Genomic DNA, 24,174 nt, shown 5'->3' on the forward strand with positions numbered 1-24,174 from the left:
CAGAGTGAGAAAAACAACCATAGCCCTTTAACACCACTAGGACCATGTGCTATGTATTTATAGAGTGGCTATTAATATATGCTAGCTGTGTACTTCCCTATGTTACAGTGGCTGATGTATGACATGCAAGTGTCAAGCAAATTGTGTTCCTTGATGTCAAAGACATCAGTCTAGTATGTTGACATTTGTCCAAGTAGTTTTTTGTTGTTCTTTTTTATCTGTTGAAATTACATGATGAGGGACTATGAAGAAATTGTTGCATTTCTTGGCGAATGGGGACCTTTTCAAAGACTTATTTATGTCCTTCTCAGTCTCAGTGCTATCCCCAATGGATACGTGGGAATGGCCATGGTTTTCCTGGCAGATATTCCTCCTCACCACTGCAGGCTTCCATTCCTGAACAGCAGCAGCTATGGGGGACCGGGCTACAATCTGTCCCTCCCGACCCAGGAGGTGAAAGGAGAGGTCATCCTGAGTCGCTGCAGACGCTACACTGAACAGGGGGCTTTGGATGGCGAGTCTAACCAAAGCACAGAGCGCTGTCTGGATGGCTGGGTGTTCAGCAAGGAGAGATATGTGTCCACCATTGTGACTGAGGTGAGCTTTACATTGCCTTCTGGATAAAACATCAGCATAACAGGCAGCTTATTACTCACTGTAGATTAGTTTAATTAAGGAATGCATAGCTTTTTAAGTTTATATGACTTGTGTAGACTATATCTGGGTCATTTTGATCAGTTGTAATGATCTGAGTAACAAGGCAGAAATAAGAAGAAATAAGAGATGGGTGTGCTATTTGATCATTTAATCCAGGACAAGGGGTTTTGTCTTAAACTACCGTATATTTGTCTTTGAAAACCCATCTTTTCCAATTTTCCAAAGTGTAATCTGGTGTGTGATGATGCTTGGAAAGCTCCTTTTACCTTAACTGTGTTCTTCTTCGGAGTGCTGGCAGGATCCTTTTGTTCCGGAATCATTTCAGACAGGTATAAATTAAAATATGATAAACGTAAACTTACATGGTCATGAATTATACTACAACAATGAATTGCATACTCATTAGTGTTTAACATTATACCCTGTCTTTCAATTGATGCAAAATTATGAATCTATGACCTGTCCAATAACTGTGGGTCTTGGCAAAAGCTCTGGCTTAAAGCATCAAGTTTTTTAGAGCCTGTAGTGTTTTTATCCTTAAGATTCTACTTCCTCCTCAGGTATGGTCGGAAGCACACCTTCCTTGTCACTATGGTATTGCAGACTCTCTCTAGTTTGCTGCAGTCTGCCTCCAACAGCTACGAAATGTTCTGTGTGCTTTACTTTGTGGCTGGGATGGCATACGTCTCCAATTACTGTGCAGCCTTTGTGCTTGGTGAGTTGAATGACACCTGATGTTTTCATATCAGGTTCCTCTGAGAATGCCTGTGTATGACTTTTATAAAGACATCTGATGGGGATATGTTATCATTCCTTTACACTGCAAAAATGGTATTGTTTTTAGTATGAAAAGTCTTACCTAGTGCTCTCCCGTAAGATCATTTTGACTTAATTTAAGAAGACCTTGACTTATTTTAAGGAGTCTTATCAAGACAAATTTACTCAACGCACTGGCAGACAAATTTGCTTGTTTTTAGGACAAATTTGCTTAACGCACTGGCAGACAAATTTGCTTGTTTTCAGGATGAGATGTCTTAAAATAAGTAAAACTTTTCTTAAATTAAGTCAAATGATTTCATGAGAACGCGCTAGGTAAGTCTCTTTATACTGAACACAATACCAACTAGTTTTTTTTTATCTTGATATAAGATTAATAACACTTGGTTAGATAAACCGTTTTTGCAGTGTAGATGGAGCTTAATTGAATTCTTAATACTGATTTAAAATATAAGTTATTTTTCCTCACCATTAGGCGCAGAGCTCCTCAGTAAGTCAGCTCGCATGAGCTTTGGGATTCTGGGAGTCTGTTCATGTTTTGCTGCTGGCTATGCCATTCTGCCACTCTTCGCTTACTTCATCCGAAGCTGGAGGACACTGCTGTTAGTGTTGTCTATGGTGGGATTTCTTTACATTCCTCTCTGGTGGTAAGTTCACACACACACACACACACACACACACACGGACAAATACACACAAAGCGTGTGTGGAAGTAGTTTATGTGTGATAAAGTTTTTTTTTAAATAGATCTCCATTTCTCAGGGTCACCGAGTACTGTCGGTACGAAAAAAATTAAACAATCGGGTCATTCCACGTCATTTCAACCAGGGCCCACCCAGAGGAAACTTTTGCTTCTCATTTGTATCCCTTCTGTTGCTAAGGAGGCAAAATGGTGATTCTTTTAAGTATTACTTTTGTCACAATTATTTCTCCTAATTTTGCCTTAGGCAAAAACAAGCAAAAGATGAGACACATAGCAATAAGACAAGTAGGAGTCACATAAGAGATATTAGTTTGAGAAGCAGGAGAAATACAGGAGATCTCTTATATGTTTGAGTGTAGTCTCACTTACAACTTGTTTCTCCTTAGGAGAAATACTAGAGCAGATGGAGTCACATAAGAGATATTAGTTTGAGAAGCAGGAGAAATACGGGAGATCTCTTATATGTTTGAGTGTAGTCTCACTTACAACTTGTTTCTCCTTAGGAGAAATACTAGAGCAGATGGAGTCACATAAGAGATATTAGTTTGAGAAGCAGGAGAAATACGGGAGATCTCTTATATGTTTGAGTGTAGTCTCACTTACAACTTGTTTCTCCTTAGGAGAAATACTAGAGCAGATGGAGTCACATAAGAGATATTAGTTTGAGAAGCAGGAGAAATACGGGAGATCTCTTATATGTTTGAGTGTAGTCTCATTTACAACTTGTTTCTCCTTAGGAGAAATAATAGAGCAAATGAGGAGACATTGCAATGAGAAACTGTTGAGAAGTAGGAGTTACAATTGAGATATCAGTTTGAGGGTCAAAAAATAGGGCACTCCATAGCATTTCAAACGTTTATTTTATAAAACAAAGCAAAACAGTTGTACTTTAAAAATGGACTTTAAGCAATGGGAGCTTGCACAGTTGCACTTTAAAATGGACTTCAAGCAATGGAAGCATGTCAATGCCTTGATATGTTCTTTTTATAATGTGTATTCTTATTTTTTATTTTTTTGTGTGTGTGAGTGTGTATGTGAGTATTATTTTTGAAAGCTGCACAAGCAAATTGCATTGTACGGACCAACTGCACAATGACAATTTAAGTCTATCTATAAATCATACAACATGGAGAAATGAACTAATAAACAATAACATGAACAAACTGAACTTGTGCCAAAGCGTGCCATACTGTGTACAATGGTGGATGAAAGCGTGGGCTGGTCAATCTGCGTCTTTTATCCTAGTGGTGGAACCAACCAAAGGGAGGAGGGAGAGAAGAGCAGAAAATAGAACATTGTTAGTTTGTGAGCCACTCAAAAATACAAAGTAAGACATTTGTTTGACCGTCTGCTTTCATAACTGTGGGAATTTTGATACAGCACAAAGATCAGACACACCTTATTAATCACTTAAACACAGAATGGGGGATGTGATAGCTACCACTCACATTTGCTATATGTTGCCCAATTGAAAAACAGATTGTATTGATATATTTGTCAAGCTTAAACAAGTTTGTTGAATTCCCTCACCTCATCTAGTGAGTAAACTGTATTGTCAGGCTAGGATTAACCCCTATCCAGCTTACCACTAGGCAAAACCTTGTTTTGGTTGGACTAAGCCTATTCAGTGTAAAAAAAAAATGGGCATCTGAAAATAGTTTAGTTCAGAGTCCTGATGTCAAAAAAGTAATTTGGGCAATTTTTTTTGTCATCTGGGAGCTGGCTCCATAGTCAGAACGCATAACAACTAAATGCAGCGTTGCCTTGTTTAGTTCTGATAGTGGGTTTCAACAGGAACATTTCTCCTGTGATTAGTGAGGTTTAAGTGATGAGTATTGCTGGAACATGTCACACAGTCTCATTGAAGGTCAAATCTGGTGTAAACGGATTCAAAGCCTTGTTGTTCGAGCTCAACAGGCACTGTCCAAAGGACAAAGAACAATAAAATGTGTCATAACCTAGACAAGTTATGGACAAGAAAGTAAAGCTGACTCAATATGGCAAAAAAGCCTTCGGTATCTTCTTTCCATTACAGCGTTTCCCCAGGTTTGACCACCCCAAATAAGACTTTTTTTAAGACCTTTTTAAGACCACTTACATGAAAATTAAGACCTACATCACACCCATTATGCGGTTGTAAAACACCCGATCAAATCCATAATGACAATTAAAACAACACTTCCCCATAATGTGCTGTCCTCTCCTTTCGACTGATTATGTTGATTCATTGCTGGCGGTGCGAAAACCCAAAGTATTGTTTGCGCATATCCTAAGAAATTAGACTAGTGTAGTTGCCACGATACCAAAATTATTGTTTCGATACCAATACCACATCAAGAATTGCGATTTCGATACTTCTTCGATAATTCTTAAAAAATGTATTTGATTTGGGGGCCCAGACCACCTTGACATCATCAGTAATATTGAATATAGTGTTATCATTCACACCAGTGGGCATCCTAGATTCTGCTTGACTCTTTCCACACACACGGAAAATGATGGCTTATTTCATATGTTTCTATTTCATATACCTTCGAATTCATATAAAGTGTACAGTTAATGTATAGTATTTTTTAATCTGCATAATTACTATTAATCTGCTTAATTGCTAAACATATTTAGTCATTTGAATACTTAATATTTATTTTTAAACTATTACACCTAGGCAAATTTTAATGTGGTGTGTAGGCCTAGGTGTAATTGAGTGTTTAAGAAATTTTAAGAAATACGTGAGTAATTACTGTAGCCTTCAGTCTCACGGTTTTAGGCTAGTGAATAATAGTTGCACATAATGCATAAGGATATGTGGATGCAATTCATTGTTGTCTGTCATTAGATAAAATAAATGTAAATAAAAAACTATCAAGTTCATAGAATCATGTTCAATAATGATTTTAGCACTAATTACGAATGACATACATGACCTGAGCTAGCAGAATTAGTTAGCAAGGAGCTCTCTCCAGATGTAAAAGTTTGCAAAGGTTGCGCTGCCTATTTCTAAATGACATTAAACCCAATAGTAGACCTATGTACATCTCATAGTCTAGGTAGGTTAGCAACACAAAGTTGAGAGGTGCAAGTGAGCAAATCAACTTGAGCCTATTATTATGTGTTACCACAGAATCACTTAAGCTAAACTAGCAGCCATGTCTCGCTGTTTATGGCACGACAGCTGCGCATATGTGTGTGAGGAGAAAAGACGCACAGCCACAGGCTTGGGGAGGAGGCACTAGAAGCATGCCTTGTGCACACAAACAAGAACACGGTCATTCTTAAAAGTATTGATACTAATAAAATTAGGTAGTGTGACAACTGCTAATAGCTATTGCGACACTTTTGTAGTATCGGTGCACCGTGCAACACTAAATTAGACGATCTCTGACGTTAATCAACCCCCTGTTGAATTTTCACATTGTTGTTGTTTTTTCCTAGCCTAGAAATCTAGACGCACCCTAGCAGCGGCAAATTAATTTGCTCAGCCTGTACGTCTAGTATCAAACCATAGGGATTTCTATTGGCTGACGCCGTGGACGTCATCCAATCACAGCGCTCTATTTTGTTAGAGAGTCTTAAGGCGGGCTTAACAGGATGGCGACAGTCCTGCGACAGTGAACAACAAGGAAGGTGGCTATTGCAAACGAAGAGTGGTTGTTTGAATCGGCGTTGGCGTCAACTTTGGAGGAGTTGGACTTTTCTTTGAAAGTTGAGCAACACAATGAACTTAAGTCATTCCTTTCGAAGAAGGATGTATTTGCCGTTTTGCCGACCGGATACGGATATGGTCGTAGCGCTGGCCTATTGCATGCCTAGGAAGTTTGAAAGACAATTCTCTGCCCGCCCCTTGGATTAAGCGAGGTGAATGGCTCGATTCCAGACTATACATTTCAATGATATAGGATGGCCCGCCAGGTTAGTTTTTCCCCCCATTTCACCTTGCTTGCAGGCTAGTATAATTAAAATTGAAGACCTTCGTTTAAATAATTAAGACTTTGGCAACGGAATTTAAGACTTTTTCAGACCTTAATTAAGGAACATTTTAAGACCGTTTAAAGACTTTTAAGACCCCGCGGCTACCCTGCATTATGTCAGGAATACCAAAAGTACTTCTATACGGCTCTGGGCTATACTTCCCTGTCCATAACTCAGAATTGGCTGTGCCACATTTTCTTTTTCCTATGAACAGCACACAGTGATTTCCAACAAGAGCTATGGATCAATTCATACCGGATTTGTCCTTTAAGTGATTTGTAAACAAGGAGTGCTTTAGGGTCAATCCGGTAAATCAAAGACAATGACTCAATATTACATCTAAATTAGCCCAAAACATTTAGCTCTGATCACTCAAGAGACACTGACAATTGTCAAGAACAAAAACAAAATACAGAAAATACAGTATACACCAGGGGTATTGAATTAATCTTCAGCAAGGTCGTTACGGAAAATTTCCTCAAGCAAAGGTCCGGAGCATCATAATGTTTAGGCTATGTATATGTATGTATGTATAATATATATACAGGGGCGGAGCCAGAGGGGTGGCTCCGGGTGGCACAGGCCACCCTTGAGATTCGATTGGCCACCCCAGGTGCCACCCCAAATCCTAGTCTACGATTGGCCATTAACATGGTGTAAGGCGGGACCTTTCTTGATGCACTTGCAGCAGTGTGAAGTGTCAGACGTCAGAAATGTAAGTGGCAAACACACTTGCCTTTATTGGCCTGCGGCACAATTGAACTGCGGAACGAAAGGTTTCCCCGATCAGGAAATACTCCTTAATACGCAACTTTGTGTAGGCTTAACAGAGGTAGCCTAAATATCGTGCCTATGACGATGACAGCTTTAAAAAAAAAAAACATTTATTTCACTTGTCTCGCTGGATTGAAGGCAGAATGTGGGCTGTTGCGCAAATAGATGAATGAGGGTCGGGAGATTCCGTTAACAAAAACCTAAAGTTTTGCTAACATTTTCTCCATTATTATCGTAAAATATGTCTCCATGCAGGGCAGGGCTGGTTCTAACCTAGGCTAGGCTACTATATTTGGGTGGGCTGGTAGAAATTTTGGGTGGGCAACATAGCAAAGCTGTCAAATTGGATCAAAACTAACATAAACACAAAACAAGCACAAAACAATCAGTACTACCTAGCTTGAGTTGCTGCAGCCAACAGCCAGGGATAGGCAGTATGTCTGATACATGTATGTAAAATACAAAATAGTATGTTGTCATTTTTATTTTATTTAGTTGGGAAAAAATGGCATCATATTTTGTATCAAAATACTTTATAGGTTTGTAGTTTAAAAATAGTGCCAAATTATTTATAATTTGCCCAGAGTTGTTATTGAATATTGAAATTCAGGCAGATAAGTTTCTTGAGAACTTTAGTCATCCAATTCAAACACATCGAACCGGTTATGTGGTTGCCCTGCAAGAAGTTGCACCATGTGCACAATGTTTGTACACTCCTTCATACCAACCTCAAGTTTCTTGAGAACTTTAAAGTTCTCAAGAAACTGATGATTAATCATCTAATTGGAAGACATGGAACCGGTTATGGTTGCCCTGCAACAAGTTACCCTACGTGAAAATGTAACTAATAATTTGCCCAGACTTGTTGTGATCATAATATTGAGATTCAGGAAGATGAAATTGCTCACATACACAATACACTCCTTCATACCAACCTCAAGTTTCTTGAGAAAATAAACAAATAGACAAAAAAGCAGGTCAAATTATTGTAACAGCTACAAAAATAGATGGCCATAGAGTGGGGGAAATGTCTTGGATGAGTATATTTTGTATATCTTCATTTACAGTAATATAATAAAATGTATTATATTTTAATGTCCCCATGATGGAATTTGTTTTAGAACAGCATAGCCCAGTGACAGACAACTTAGATAATTAACTTTAATATGTTTGTATTACATTTTATTCAAATACAGACATTTAATGTGAGAGTAAGGTATTTGTGTTTTTTTGTCCTTCAATTTATGAGTATGGTATTTGCATCTGGTTTCCCTAATGTATTTGTGCTAATTTCACATCTTGAGCCTGTTTCTATTTATCTGGATGTTTTGCCTCATGCCACCCTTGAATCAGTGCCTCACTAGTGCCACCCTTGTTAAAAATGTCTAGAATCGCCACTGTGTATATATAATATTAGGATGGATGGATGGAGCCTAGTTGTAGATAGATAGATACTTTATTGATCCCCAAGGGGAAATTCAAGAAGATTGTAGGCCTAGGCCTAATGTTTAATGTGAAATAAAATAAGTAGCCTAAAAGGCAACATTCGAAATGAGGAGAAATAAGGCAAGATAAGAGTGATTGGGGAGAAAAACTGAGTAGCCTTGGCTATTTTAAAGATCTTAACGTGAACTTAAAATAAAATTTGAGCTGAGACAAGGCTGGTTCCTTGAACCCATTGCCTAGCCTACCCTATGCTTGCTCAATATGCTTTGTCTAGTAGAGGTGCTTCAAATTGGCGCTTTTAAAAATCGCCTGTCTCAGAATAGAAGAGGTCCAGGGCAATTCTGCGCAAAACTGTCACATCCATATTTAGCCTAGTTGGCGTTACGGACGTGACAGTTTTGCGTGGTATTGCCCCTGTATCGTTATATAAAGCTCTGTTCTCAGTTTGATGTTAACTGTATAAAGGTTGAAATCTAAATTAGGCTATTATGGTCTGGGTCCGGATAGGATCACGTCACGGTCCGGACTCGGACCGCGGTCCGCCATTTGGTGATCCCTGGTATACACCATACAACAAATATAGTTGGTGAGTTAATCATTTTGGCCATGTCATTTTTTTTACTTTTGATGTATGTTCAGCCCATCTGTAAAATATCTTCATAAAACCTAGTGGAAATTTCGCCTCTATCATTTCTATGACAATGTGATTTTGTAGCTTTCGTAGCTACACAGTTTGATGTTAACTGTATAAAGGTTGAATAATTTTAGTGTAATAGAGGCCTAGCCTTTATAAAAAGCCCACCAATAATGCTCACCACAATTGGAAATAATTTAAAATAAGAGAAAATTACCCCAGCTTTATGGATGTTTTGGAACCTCCAGCCCTTGTAACAAAAGCCTTCTTGACCTTTGCGGATTCCACAGCTGTCCATCCGCAGAGCGTTCCACAGTGCATAAAGTAGGCTGCAAATAAAAAGCAAAATCAATCTATCAGTGTGGTAATAATAGCTCTGAAACTGACAGTTCCAGTCATTGATTTTGATTAGCTGAAACGTGTTCCTTTCTGTTGTAATTCCCAAGTTACACAAAGTTACACAAGGTTACAACAAAAAAAACAAACGAAACTAGGATTTGGATGAATATATTGACTGTTGGTGTTTCTGGTGAGGATTTGATATTGCTTTGAGTAGTTTAAATAAAACAAGATTTTGAAATGGCTTGCATAGTTTGTTTAGGCTATTAATGTGTTGTATACTGTTAAGTACATGCCTAAAATTGTGGTCCATTTGTGGAAAAACACTTAAGATACGTTAAAACGAACTGAGTATGAGCTGGTAACTGACATTTTAAACAAAACGCCCACACACGACTGAATGTGGGGAGGCAGCGCGACATCTATGCGACACGACAAAATGAAGTGTCGTGCAAGTGGATCGGTACCGTCAGAGCATCGTCATGTGTGGTGGTCACATCACATGGTTAGGCCTACTGTTTGCAAATGTGAACTTGAAAATATGTGCAATTAAAACAAATAAGCCAATGAAAATCATTTGAGAATTGTTGTACAACAGCTAGAGCTCTTACAGATCAGACTAATTTATAAAACAAATAGGTCTGGATGAGCATTACATTAGTTCACTTAGAGAGGTCTCTGATGGATAAGCCTGAGTAAAATATGAGATATATAAATTGAGCAAGTCTGAGTATTGTATAAGCCTTTGCTGAGATCTCTTTTGTAAATCAAAAAAGGACTAAACTGAGATGACTAGAATGAGAACGGTTCAAGCTTGTGAAGAGATCTCTTTTACAGAACTGATGGAGCCTAATCTGAGATTTACCAAAAAACATCTGAAATGAGAATTGCATGAGTTTACAGAGAGAGCTCTCTGGTGGATCAGCCTGAGTAAAATATGAGATGTATAAATTAGACAACACTGAGCATTATTTAATCTCAGGAGTCTACACTGAGATAACTTAACTCTTTTGCTCCAGAGACAAACCTGAGAAGCGGGAGACAAAAGCAATAATCTCATTTTTATATCACTGTGATCTCATTATTATCTAGGAGAAACAATTGAGAAAGAGAGGAGCTCTTATTTTAACATTTTCTTTCCTCTGGGCACGCACTTAGGTCTTAAAAAATTCTGAAGAAATTACCAGGTGTACCTATGTTACCTAGGAGACACACTGTAAAATTACTTTTATGTAAGATCAATGCTTTCTTTTTTACTTTCCACCCTGAACATGGGCAAAATGCACCATTGAGATCAATATGTTTTATATTTACCACAGTGCCACCTGTGGTGAGTAACCTGTGGTAACTCTATACAAAACATATTGATCTCAATGGTGCATTTTGCCCATGTATAGGGTAAGTAAAAGTGGAAAAGTGGAAAGTAAAAAAGAAAGATTTGCATAAGACAAGTCAAATTGGTGTTTTTAAAAAGAAGGGATCGTGAAGAATAAAGAAAAAAATATTTAAAAAATCTTTGTATATTCCCACAAGGTGTTTGGGTGCTCTGAGAATGAGAATCAAAATGATTTTTCAGACTTGTGAGGTCTACTGTTCAGACCCTGAAGGAATTTATTTTCTGTGAGAGTGTTTCTACTTTTCTCAGTAAGGAAAATAAATCAAGAGCCTATGTTGAGTACAAATATGCCTTCTGAAGGCCCAGAGCCCAGCCAAAAACTCCAATACAATTTTGATCAAATTTGAGGGACAGCTATGACCATGCAGGATCATCCAGACCAAACGTGACAATTTTGCTACATACTATTCCTATTTATGTACCAGCATGCAAAATTTGAGCCTCCTACATGGTTTAGTTCTTGCGCTATGGGCTTGTGAACTTTGAAAAAAAAAAGAGTCCGAACAAAATCGACACCCCCCTCCCCCCTGTAAAACTGGCTGTATCTTGGAAAGTATTGATCTTACATAAAAGTAATTTTACAGTGTGTCTCCTGGGTAACAGAGGCACACCTGGTCATTTCTTCAGAATTTTTTGAGACCTAAGTGCGTGGGCCCTGGTTGAATTGAAGTGGAATGACCCAATCGGTTTTACCTAGCTCGAGTTGCTGCAGCCAGCAGCTAAAGTAGCCAGGCAGCTACAGCTCCAACTCTAGGGGCATGTTTGTGAGCTACAGTGCTACACTCTGGGGGCATTCTGTGAGCTACAGTGCTACACTCTGGGGGCATGTTCATGAGCTACAGCACTCTGGGTGCATGTTTGTGAGCTACAGCACTTCACTCTGGGGGCATGTTCTTGAGCTACAGCACTACACTCTGGGGGCATGTTTGTGAGCTACAGCGCTAAACTCTGGGGGCATGTTCGTGAGCTAGACATGCACAAGATGAATGTAAAATCAAAATCTTTACAATAAATCAAAAGCATTGAAATCATTCCTCTGCTCTTTTTAATGCCTGACCCCAACTATGTTGTGGCTCACCTCAGGTTTATACCGGAGTCTCCTCGCTGGCTGATCACTCAGGGTAGGTTTCAGGAGGCTGAGGCCGTCATTCGAGCTGCTGCCAAGAAGAACGGCATCACTCCTCCTGCGGACATCTTCCAGCTGGAGCCCAATGCTGACGCAAAGGTGATTTCAAACTGTCCAGTCACATTATAAGTCCAATTCTTCAAGATGAGAAGGTAGGAGGGGAGGATTGCGGAGATTGTCTTTTGTGTATACTATAATAAATGATACTTGAAATGACTATTCATGATACTTTAAACTGAGTAGCAAGTGCAATGATTACCAATATCATCGACTGCACATCAAAACCCCCCCCAGACAACCGAGAATGACACAGGCGGTCAGAACAAGTACACATGGTTGGACCTGCTAAGAACAGAAAATTTAAGGAACATCACAATTATGAACGTCTTCATTTGGTGAAATAACATTTCAAGCATTTTGGTTTCCTTGTAAATTTATATACATACATACATATACATACATATATCATACTGTATGACAGTCATATAACAACCACTGAAATAGGCAGTTCAGTTGATATTGATAGTAGATTAATGATCATGTCTGTATTCTACAGGATCACACTAACCATGAGTTATTATGGACTGTCCTTTAACACCCCCAATTTGGATGGAGATCCATATCTCAACTGCCTTTTTGCTGCCAGCACTGAGTTTGCTGGCTACATCTTCGTGTGGTTCACCACGCGCTACGCTCCTCGTCGCTTCACCCTGCCATTCACTCTTCTTGTTGGTGGGACTGTGTTGTTGCTCATCACATTTGTTCCGGAAGGTTTGTTAAGTCTTCATCAGCCTGGACCCATGGCTTTGACACTATAATGTGTATCCTATCTCTGTGTGTCATATCAAATGCCCTATTTGAGAGCCGTATGGCCTTAATCATGTCTACTTTAAGACATCAACCATGAATAGCATTGAGTATAAATACACTGGCATTGTGGCTGTAGCGTAATTCACAACCGACTGCTCTGAGCAGTCACTTGACTCTCTCACTTTAAACTCCATTTTCTTCTCTGCTTCAGAGCTCAGTGCCTTGACGGTCACTCTGGCGATGACGGGAAAACTGGTTGTGACCGGGGCCTATGCATTTGTTTACTTCTACACCATGGAGCTGTTCCCCACTGTAGTGAGGAACATGGGGCTGGGCGTCACCTCAATGGCTGCCCGGATTGGCAGCATAGTCTCTCCATATATAGCTTATTTTGGTAGGTAAATATGAACTATCAGTGAATGACTTGGAATACAGTATTCACTGACACATCATACTTTCTATTTTCTAATTTATAATGTTTTACTTATAATCATAGTAATCATCATTATGTTCTTAACATTTAATCATTTATTTATTTTATATTTCATGGTAAACTGATTAAATACTTTATTTCATTTTTAAGGGACTTATCATAAAACAGCACCCTATATTCTTATGGGTAGTATCTCCTTGGTATCTGGTGTGTTAAGCCTTTCATTACCAGAGACAAAAGATGAGAAACTTCCGGAATTCCTCACTCAAGTTAAACAACTCAGATGGTAAGTAATTGAATCATATGCTTTGCTTGTTTCATTGTTCAGTTAAATCATTTTACAAGTATTACACTTAAAGCCCTTTGCCTGTTTGACAGGTTTTGGCAGATAAAGAAGCCGGCAGATAAGGACTGCCAAGAGGTGCATATTGAGGAATGAAGTAGATGTGGAACTTCATTAAATAGGCTACTGATTAAATTGTGACATTTTATTTTCTTCAATGTATTTAAATAGTGCATCTGTGGATGCAAGTCTAAAGCTGATGATACGTGGGGCAGCTTTTTGAGCAATGTGGCAATGTTCCTCATTATTGTGGTTCTGCCATGTTCCCTTTGATATTGGGCAATGTTCCTCATTATTGTGGTTCTTCTGCCATGCTCCCATTGATATTGGGCAGCAATTTCTTTTCTGGAGAACTTTAATCATCAGTAGGCAAATCATGATGATCATCCAATCAGAATAAATGGAACTGGGTGTGTGGTTGCCCAGCAACATTGCTCAAAAAGTTGCCCCATGTCCATACCTGTCAACATTTAGCTTTCCAAAAACGGGAGATTTTATACCGGATCAGTGTTTGCATATTTAATATGTTTCATACACGTGTTTTAACACTGCATTTCGGTCGTTGCTTTTACCTTACCATTACCTTATGCATGCCAGTTATGTATCCACCAGCTGCCTGCCTCCAAAACTCCAAAGCTGCTTGCTGTCTGATTTGGTTCCGAGGGCACAAGTTCAGTGTATCAACAACACTCAATAAGAGTTTATGTGATGTGTTAATCAATTAAATTCCCAACAATTTCACAACAGCTAGTTCTGGAGTAGGCCATTCAACTAGCCCGCTTGCTTACGATGAGACTCAGGCTGCGCAGTCGGCACCCGCTTCCTTATTTGGGTTTTGGGTTGCCAGGTTTTAGCCTATGACAAAACGGTTGAAATTGAAACTAAGTGATCGTGTATGTGTCGGGTGTATTTCATACACAATCTGGCAACCTGGGAGATGTCAGACTAATAGAAAAAATGAGAAATAACAAAACGGGAGGGTGCTGGAAGATGACCTTGAAATACGGGAGAACCCGGGAAAAACGGGAGTGTTGACAGGTATGCCCATGTCTCATCATTGAAAGACATGTTTTCTCCTCACTCAGCAACTTTGTGTGCAGGGATTTTGAACTTGAAATATGACCACCAGGTCAATTGATATGCAACTGGCCTGATCTCAATAAATATGTGTCAGACATGTGTGTGTAACGGCAGCCAACTGGTTTAGAGCTGACATCAAAGAAAAAAACAGAAACAGAAATGCCACTTTTGTATGAACTTCAGGTAAAAATGAAAAATGACCTGCTGGTAGGGAGAACATTTTGGTCATGTGGTATGAGCATTTCTAGGGCTTACTCCCCAGGTCACCATCTCACTCTCACACACCCACAGGCCACCTATGTCCAGCAGCTACTAATATGCCAGTCATAGTTGAAACTGAAAAGGTGTCTGTTCATCTTCAAAAGAAGCTGGTTTTCAAAGTTGACAGAATTCAGTGCCCGGGAGTTTCAGGCCCAAGACCGGCCAACGTTTCCATAGTGGTGGAAATTGGATAAATGAAGCAACATTTCAGCTCTTACTATCCTGTAGTTTTTATTAGTACCATGGTTCAACAAATGTGTACAGTAAAGGTTATATAATAATTCACTTCAACTGAGAAGTTAACAAAAATATTCCACTATTCCACAAATTAACTAAAACAGAAAGAAAGAAAGCCTTTGAAATGTAGCCTATCCCACGCTTCCACAAAGAGGCATATTGAACTAATATTTAGGCTACATGTTTTTTGCATGGGTAGGCTATATTGTTGTTTGGTGATTTAGTCTACTCCTTTACTACACCCTCTTCTGAGCAAACAAGGCATATTTATCATGTAGGGTAATTGCTCTTTCTTACATTAAATAACTTTAATTTATCCTCTCTACTTGTCCCTGTAGTCATGGCCTCCTCATCACTAATTTCGGGCTCATCATTTTCAGTGGTCGACTGGTTGATCTGCTCAGGGCTTAATTTGAGCCGGAACATGCCGGAACATGTTCCGGCACCTCTGACGTTGGATCCGGAACCTTTTTTATTGGATCCATCAACTCCTACGTCAATATAAAATAGATAGGTATTCAGATGTGTCAATCAGAAATTACTTATCATTCCACGCTGTATCTAGTTGATTATTGATTACTGGGTGGTCATCATTGCAATATATAGCATAGGCCTACTATAGCCTATATGTTTTTATTTCGGCCTATGCGTAGAGTGTTTGTCTAGTTTTTTTCGATAATTTGATACATTTCGATAATTTGATACACATCGAAAATGATACATTTTACACCCATGCAGTCCAGTGTGTTGCAAGTTCTGAAGTTAATAAACATTGCCCTGGTGTGCACCGCGTTGTTTAGTTTTTTTAGTCAGAGCTATAGGCTACGCAGGTTTTTTTGTTGTTGGTCCGTAACCTTAAATCCCCGTTTTGAGTCGCCGGATCCACCCCGCCTTTGCGCTCCGGCACCTCCCACTTTACAAATTAAGCACTCTGCTGCTCACGGCTCGTGTCCATTATCGCGGCAAAGCCCACCACGCCGCACATAGCCCACTGATTTCCTATGGAGAGCGGCAAGGTGTGGTTTACGCTTCCGCAATGCACCTTGGGAAGGCGGCGCGGCCATTCGAACAGAGACGGCGCGTCAAGAAGTTGGGCTCGGCTGAACTTTATGCAAATGAGAGCGGTTAAAGAGGCCCTATGCAACAATTTTAGCAAAAATGACCTTAATTATGCAGGTTGAGAGTCGTTGTGATGGTTCTACAACACTTTTTGGGTCGTTTGGTGGGTGCTTCGTCTCCCCCTAGTGCTTCTCCGCGGAAAAACCGAATATGCAACTTTCTGGTCGCGGTCTGAACACATCCGGATGTAACTCGGCGGAAATACTCGAAAATGTATTCAGATTGTAGTTTCTAAGAAGACTGCAAAACGGACTCCGACTTCGCTTTTTTGCAGTTGAAATTGTAAGTAGCCTACCCTTGGGTGAACTTCGTTTTTGTAATGTGATTTAGTCTCTTGAACAATGTGTTTGCTCGACCGTTTTAGCTTGGTTTATTGATGGCTAGCTCGCTAGCTAGTGGGGGTTTAGCGTAGCAGTCACTTGCTACCGAAGCTGCAGGGGGAGCTATGTCGTGAAAAATACGAGCCCAAATCAGGCGAAAACCCAGAAACAGCGAAGGAATAACCAGACCTGCATAGGGCTTCTTTAACGCGAGGCGGTTAGCCAATGAAAGTACATCTTCGGTAAACAAGTTCTGTCCTTTGCTCTAGTCTTCAGTAGCCTGCCAGAAATATTTGTTCCGCCTGATAATCGTGTAGGTTTTTATGAAAATATATTAAGCTATATTTCTTCATAGCAGCAGATGTCCTTCAAATTGTAAATGTATCACTGCTGTCTGGCACTTTTCCTAAGTCACTGAAAACAGCTGTTGTAAAGCCACTTCTCAAGAAGAATAACCTGGATGCCTCCATGCTAAACAATTACAGGCCCATATCCAATCTACCTTTTATTGGCAAAATTATTGAAAAAGTAGTCTTTAATCAATTAACCACCTTCCTAACATCAAATGGGTATTTTGATTACTTTCAGTCTGGTTTTCGGGCAAATCACAGCACTGAAACAGCTCTCATTAAAGTTTCCAATGACATACGCCTCAACACAGATTCAGGTAAAACATCAGTCCTAGTGCTACTGGACCTTAGTGCAGCATTTGACACTGTTGATCACAATATTTTACTACACAGACTAGAACACTGGGTTGGATTTACAGGCATAGTTATCAGCTGGCTAAAATCATATCTACAAGAAAGGAGCTTCTTTGTTTGGAAACTGTACCTCAACACCAACGTCCTTGACCTGTGGTGTTCCCCAGGGGTCGATCTTGGGGCCACTATTATTCAACCTCTATATGCTCCCACTTGGACAAATCATTCAAAATAATTTGATTTCATATCATAGCTATGCAGATGACACACAAATTTACTTAGCTCTATCACCAAACGACTATGGTTCTCTTGAATCTATGTGTCAGTGTATAGAACAAATCAACACCTGATGTCTCAAAATGTTTTTCAGCTGAACAAAGAAAAAACTGAAGTAATTATATTTGGTAAAAATGAGGAAAGACTTAGGGTTGCCACTCTCCTTGACACAAAAGGGTTGAAGGCAAAGGATACTGTTAAAAATCTTGGTGTATTAATTGACAGTGATCTAAATTTCAACAGCCACATGAAAGCGATAACTAAATCAGCTTTTTACCACCTCAAAAATATTGCCAAACTCAGAGGGCTGATGTCAAAACATGACTTAGAAAAACTCATTTATGCATTTATCTCCAGCAGGGTTGATTACTGCAATGGAATGTTCACAGGCCTTCCTAAAAAGACTATTAAACAGCTTCAGGTGATACAAAATGCAGCAGCTAGGATTCTAACAAAAACTAAAAGAACTGACCACATTACTCCAATTCTTAAGTCCTTGCATTGGCTTCCAGTAAGTCACAGAATTGACTTTAAAGCACTATTGCTTGTTTATAAATCAGTAAATGGAGCAGGACCTAAATACTTGTCAGACATGCTTCAGCAGTACACACCTTCTCGCCCTCTCAGGTCCCAGGTGAAAAACCTGCTAGGAAAACCTACAGTTAGAACTAAACATGGGGAAGCAGCTTTTAGCTGCTATGCGGCTCAGCTGTGGAACCAACTTTCGGATGACATCAAAAAGGCCCCAACTGTAGCCAGTTTTAAATCTAGACTTAAGACCAAACTGTTCTCAGATGCTTTCTGCTAACTGTGCCGAGTTACAAATTCTGAATCTGCCTTGATAATTATTCTACTTTGTCTTTTATTACTTTTAACTACTTTTGCCTTTGTTTTTGCTTACTAATTATTCTTTATTTTTAAATGATTTTACCTTGTGTTTTATGTTTTCTTTTTATTATGATCTTTACCTTTTAACTATTCTTTGACTATATTGCCCTTCTATGCTTTTATTTGTTATTATTGTTTGGTTTTGTTTATGTAAAGCACATTGAATGACCTCTGTGTATGAAATGCGCTATATAAATAAATTTGACTTGACTAGTGGCGAAGAAGTTAAGTTTAGAACAAGTTTGCCACTGCACCCTATCAAAAAGACCTTGTTGGCGACTTGAACCAAGACAGAATGTGCTTTGGAGGAACATGTCAGTGATATTTGTGAGTGTTTCAATAAAATATGTTAACAGTAGTAGGCTACCTCCACTTTAGTAGCCTATGTTAGCTGGCATTGTGTAATTACAAAAAATAAAACGTTACACCATACACTTTAGCCTATACACGGCCACAAGCGGCGACGGGAGAGAGGGCTAGGCGTCTGCAAGCGTCTACGCCCCACAATAATGGACACGAGCCGTCAGTCTCTCCTGGCCTCTTTCATCCATCCTTCCTGACGCTTGTGTCTACTGTAGGGCCGGCTCGGCTATCTGTATCTGAGAAAACTTTTCGGAAAAGATGGGCTATATGGACCCAACCAACTCTTTTTGGGAGGGGAGAACTCCCTCACATAGGCTACAACCCATGCAGAGGCATTGCATTGGTGTCATGCACAGAATGCGGAGCGTGTCCTACTGAAAAGATAGACTAACGTGACAAATGTCAATATTTTTTTCCTCGACCGGCCCAAAAGTGAAGTGGCCACCGGGAATTCTCCCGATTCTCCCGATTACCCACCCCGGGCCTGATTCAGTCTTACTCTTCTTGGACTGAAGACAAGTCCTGCGATGCTAAATAGCCTTTCACAGGCTGCTGAGGCAGGTAGCGGAGTGTTCAGCTTCACAGAAAGCTGCTAATGTACAGAAACATTTCTTGCAAATACAGCCACGGGTGTATGACGTTATCTTCACCACTACCCTGTTCACCGAGTTCACCACTATCGTCGGGGTGGTCGTCTATGATAACAGGAGGTCCTCCAGCTCATGCTTCCATGGCGGTTTCAGTTGTGCGTCCTCCTCCTTTAGCAACAAACAAGCGCTGAAATAGAGCGCACAGCGTGCGGAGCGTGCGTAATGCAATCTAGAAGCAGTGATTCGCCAAACCTCCCATATTGCAGTCGCACACATTTCTTCTTTTATGTTTTAGTAACGAGTAACGAAGATGCTTAGTGGAAATATAACGGAGTAAAAGTATACATTTTATCTAGGAAATGTAGTGGAGTAAAAGTGAAAGTTGACATAAATTTAAATAGCGAAGTAAAGTACAGGTACGTAAATTTTCTACTAAGTATTTGTACTCCGTTACATTACAACACTGTTCATTCTGCACTTATTTGTGAGCGCCCTCACATGGAACCAGAACAGGAACTGTAACCAGTTCAGAAACCGGAAGTTTCCCGAGAGTGGCGGTTCTGGCTAGAAGGGATACAGCTAAGAACGGAAGTTCCGTAACAGATAGTGAAATATCGCAAAATCTCGACGATACCAGAGCCCGTTTACGGACGATACTGTTACTGTAACAATGCCAGCTTTCTTCTCGTCGTAGGCTACAGGAGTTTTGAGAAGTACCTCAGTAATTACAAGGAAGAAACCATGACTTAAGTTTACAGTCTCAACTAAAGACTGCAGTTTTGGTCAGGACAGTGAGTTCAGCTAAAAAAATGCTTTGTTTGTATGTGAAAATCACAAACCCCACCCCCTAAAATTAAATAATATTGGACTTATTGTGACTCTCTAACTCTTATCTTATGTAGCTGTAGAAGCAAGTCTCTCTGACGTTTATGTTACTGTTTCTTCACTACAATGGTACTGTTACCACACTGCACTGTACTGTACATATCTGTCCATATGGTTCATACCATATTTATTCAGTTTTTCTTATAATATATTCTGTTCACTGCATATATCTATATTATTCATAATGGCACTGCCAATACATTGCACATATAGCCTACATGTTGTGTTCTCTACAGATGGAGTCGAGTCTCCATGCAGAAATAGATATTGGCATGCCAGCTTTCACAAGTTACAATCTCAGTCCAATTGTTAGCAGCTCCATCACAGCAAGTTGGTTTTATTGTCTATGGTCCATCCCCAAAGGGAAATGACAGTGTTCGGTGTGCAATTGAAGCAACTCTTTCACAACGATCCATAAAAATAGTTTTAAAAATAGTTTTCATTTATGAAACAGATATCCATGGCTGAGACGTCTAGTTAGATCGTCTTTAATTATAAGTTCTCGTAACGTGGCGTAAAGTTAACCTTACGCGTCCGTATATATTATACTTCTTTGGGACACCCGTGATCATAATAACTAAACTATTTATTTTGTAATAGTATTTATAACATGAATTTATAACATAAAAGTGATGTTGATGTTCGCAAAATAGCTATTTTTCTTTGGAATATCCATGGGAATATCCATAGTATATTATGTCTATGGGAATATCCATGATAGCTTCCTACTTTCTGTCCTGAGCGGCAGGATTTCACTATCTGTTACGTAACTTCCGTTCTTAGCTGTATCCCTTCTAGCCACAACCTTATTAGACATTCTCTGCTTTTACTGTCTCTATGGCTTTTACTGCCATTGACGCCAATGCTACTGACAGCTTCTTCTACTGTGTAAAGTAGGTAGCGATAGCATTTTCACAACAGCGACATCCCTGTTCAGGAGAATATTGCAACTAATGGCGCGAACACCAGTACGAGTATTTGGTTACAGCGCTCCTGTGACGTCACATTGTCACGCTACAGGTCGGGAATGTCGAGTACGTAAAGGGCTTTAGTGAGGAGGCCTGTGTCTGCCGCCTCACTTGTGCAGATCGATAAATCAGATCGCTAAAAAACCACAAGGGAACTAAAATATCAGTTCATCAGACTCTACTGTGAGGTTACCAAGCTGTCATTGCATGTCAACAGGCTGTGGGACTAACCAACAGACAGATTATTTATATTTTTATTTAAATTATATTATGCACAATTTACAGTCATTTGAAAATTCCCACCCACTAGGTAGCCTATCGTTTCCAAGCAGCACCATGCAGAAGAGTAGCAACAGGCTAGGCTACACAAAACAGGCTAGGCTACACAAAACATCCAAACGTCTTTTACGAACCTGATATCATCCATATATCCAAGTATACAAACACAAACTCCCCAGGACACATCTCGTTCTTGTTGGCATATTTAATTTTCAATTTTCAATTTTTTTCATTCAATTCAATTTAATATCACTTATAGAGCGGCAAAACATTGCACATGTCTCATGGCGCTTTACAGAGTGTTAAACAATCAGAGAAAGCCTATGAGTAACAGGGGCGAGGAAAAACTCCCTGGAATTGCAGATACATGTAGGAAGAAACCTCGAGCAGATCCACGACTCAAGGGCCTGACCCATCTGCCTAGGGTCAGTACAGAACAGTAAGGTCTGTTTACATGATAAATGAATAAGTTAATTAGGTTAGAGAAAAGAACATGGCATTTAAAGCCACCTGAAGTGTATGTTACAAAGAGGTGGGAATGGTTACATATCCAGTATGATAGTGCATTAATCTTATTTAGTGTCAGAAAGTTCAAATAGTCCAGTGTAGGAATGAATTTATGTAATATGAACCGAGTGGGAGTGGGGTTGGTAAACAATATCCCCGCGGCTGTAATTAAAGGCCATATAACGTAGCCTAGCATATGCTGGAAGCAACCCAGGCCCCGGTAGTAGGCAGCCAATTTAACAAATGCTTTTAAACTCTGGAATAGGCTACATCACCTCTACTGGGCTTATAGTATACCAACCCAAATAAAGTTTTACCAATTATCATTTAACATTGTTAGGCTATGTCACATCATGGTGTCTGAATTGATTCTGCTATGGTTATTGTATTTAGCAGACATTTTGGCTAAACTCCAATAACTTGAGTGGTCTACTTTACTATAGACATTTAAACGGAACCGGCAATGACGTTTGTCACACATTCTTCTGGCCAACAACCGCTCATTTGCATTTAAAGGGACACCAGGCAACGTTTTCGTGTTAATTAATCATCTTCGTTAGTCGGTATATGGTTAAATGACTCATTACAGGGCGAATGAAGGCTCTCTCGCCCGCCCCTACTGCCTGTAGGAAGAATATCCCACTTGCAAGTTCGGTGTATCCTACCCGCCGACCGAAGCGGGATCAGTTTACAGCACAGAGGCAGGCTAACGAAACGCTAGAGATTGTTGCAAACGTGTGTATAATGGCAGAGCCGGCGAAGAAGCAGCGAAAACCCTTGACGGAGGATGCAAAGAAAAGGAAAAGAGCTTCAGACCGTGTGAGGGGGAGTTTCGTAGAGAAAAAGCATCAGGCTTGCCTGGTGTCCCTTTAAGACACCACGCCCCAGGCCTATTCTGAAAGGGACTGAAACTGGTAAGATCTGACTTGCTGATAATGAGAGGAAGTTTGCGCAAACAACTTCAGGGACATGTTTTGTGCAACCCATAGGTCTATTTTGACTTGTTGAAAAAGAAGTATATAATATGGGATAGTCCATGAGCCATGTATCATCTGGGGGGACAAATGCTATCATTGTTTTTTGGCAAGGTATACACCCCTAGTACTAGAAAAATCACGATAGCAGTGCAGGGGTGGTAGCGAAATCACTTTTTTCAGCTCATGAAGTTACTAACCCCCTAAGATAAATTCCGTTTTTGAAATCTGGTGTATATCTGATTTAGGCTCATGGTTGAGATATTGTCAATATTCTATAATATGGTGCTTGGTATCATTGGAAAGGGGACCTTTTAGGCTTTCATTTAAACCCAGTACTGAATCTGTCTGACAAACACAGAGGTCACATGACTTCTTTAAACCAGAAATAACACGTTTTCTCACAATTTCCGCCTAAACTGTATGCTTTCTTTTATCCCTGTGGCATGAAAGAACACCAGGGACACACAATTCAACAACTACAATACTCAAGGCACTCTGTTGATTCATAAAATGTATAATATGCCCATATTATTTATTTGTGAGAGCCTTAAATTAGACTTGTGCAGCCAGCACAAGTCTTCAAAATAGAATAGAGCGAATAGAATGGACAAATAGGATGGAGCCCTATTAGTTGTAAAAGTCAATAAAGAAACAGGTTGTAAAGTGAATATATTTAATTAATCAAAAGACTGGTTTGTATGTTGATATCCAATAGAATGGACAAATAGTATACCCTATTAGTCCGGGGCCAAATGGCCTATTTATTCATGTACAGTTGCAGGGGCGTCGGACTGGGGGTAAAACTACTACTGATTATAGGGGCCCAAGTGGAGAGAGGGCCCTAGAAAAGTCTGGAATACATTTTATTTTACCTGGGTTGAGGAACATGGGGGCCCATCAGGACTGCCTATGCAGGGGCCCGGGATCTGGTGCTACGCCCCTGTACAGTTGTAATAAACAGTAATTGTTTCAATAGTGTCTGTGATGGGCACAGCCACACATGGTAACACAAGCCCTCACTTTACAAATGCACATTATTAGTTTTTTTTTTGGTACATCATGAATTTGCTGCACATTTTATTGTTTGCAGTCACATGTGCTATTATATTCAAATAACTCACTCAACATTTTGTTTCATTTATTTACTTTATTAGTTTTTGTACTTTAGCCTTACATTGTCTTATATGGGTGCACACATTTTAACACTGTAAGGTTATCTAAGTTATTTGTTACTAATCATGTGTTTCTTTTGTCTTGAGTTACCTGGGCTGAGCGTTGGGGGCGTTCCCTTCCTGGTTGGGCAAAGGCGTGGC

General features: G+C 39.7%; 1 protein-coding gene across 1 annotated transcript; it reads left to right on the forward strand.

Annotated features, from left to right (window-relative positions):
• The first annotated feature begins 234 nt into the window (after positions 1 to 234).
• On the forward strand, positions 235 to 13,503 carry LOC143133281 (organic cation/carnitine transporter 2-like). The gene is made up of 10 exons (XM_076293066.1): positions 235 to 597; positions 883 to 986; positions 1,218 to 1,372; positions 1,910 to 2,081; positions 11,779 to 11,920; positions 12,116 to 12,216; positions 12,378 to 12,592; positions 12,843 to 13,025; positions 13,215 to 13,350; positions 13,443 to 13,503. Exons 1-10 carry the CDS (start codon positions 235 to 237, stop codon positions 13,501 to 13,503), a joined length of 1,632 nt encoding a protein of 543 aa, XP_076149181.1.
• The last annotated feature ends 10,671 nt before the right edge of the window (positions 13,504 to 24,174 follow it).

Source organism: Alosa pseudoharengus, unplaced genomic scaffold, assembly GCF_046254945.1.
Source record: "Alosa pseudoharengus isolate Yale_2024_CS ecotype anadromous, Long Island Sound unplaced genomic scaffold, YU_APseudo_1.1 YU_APseudo_1.1_scf_19, whole genome shotgun sequence".
Lineage (NCBI taxonomy): Eukaryota > Metazoa > Chordata > Actinopteri > Clupeiformes > Clupeidae > Alosa > Alosa pseudoharengus.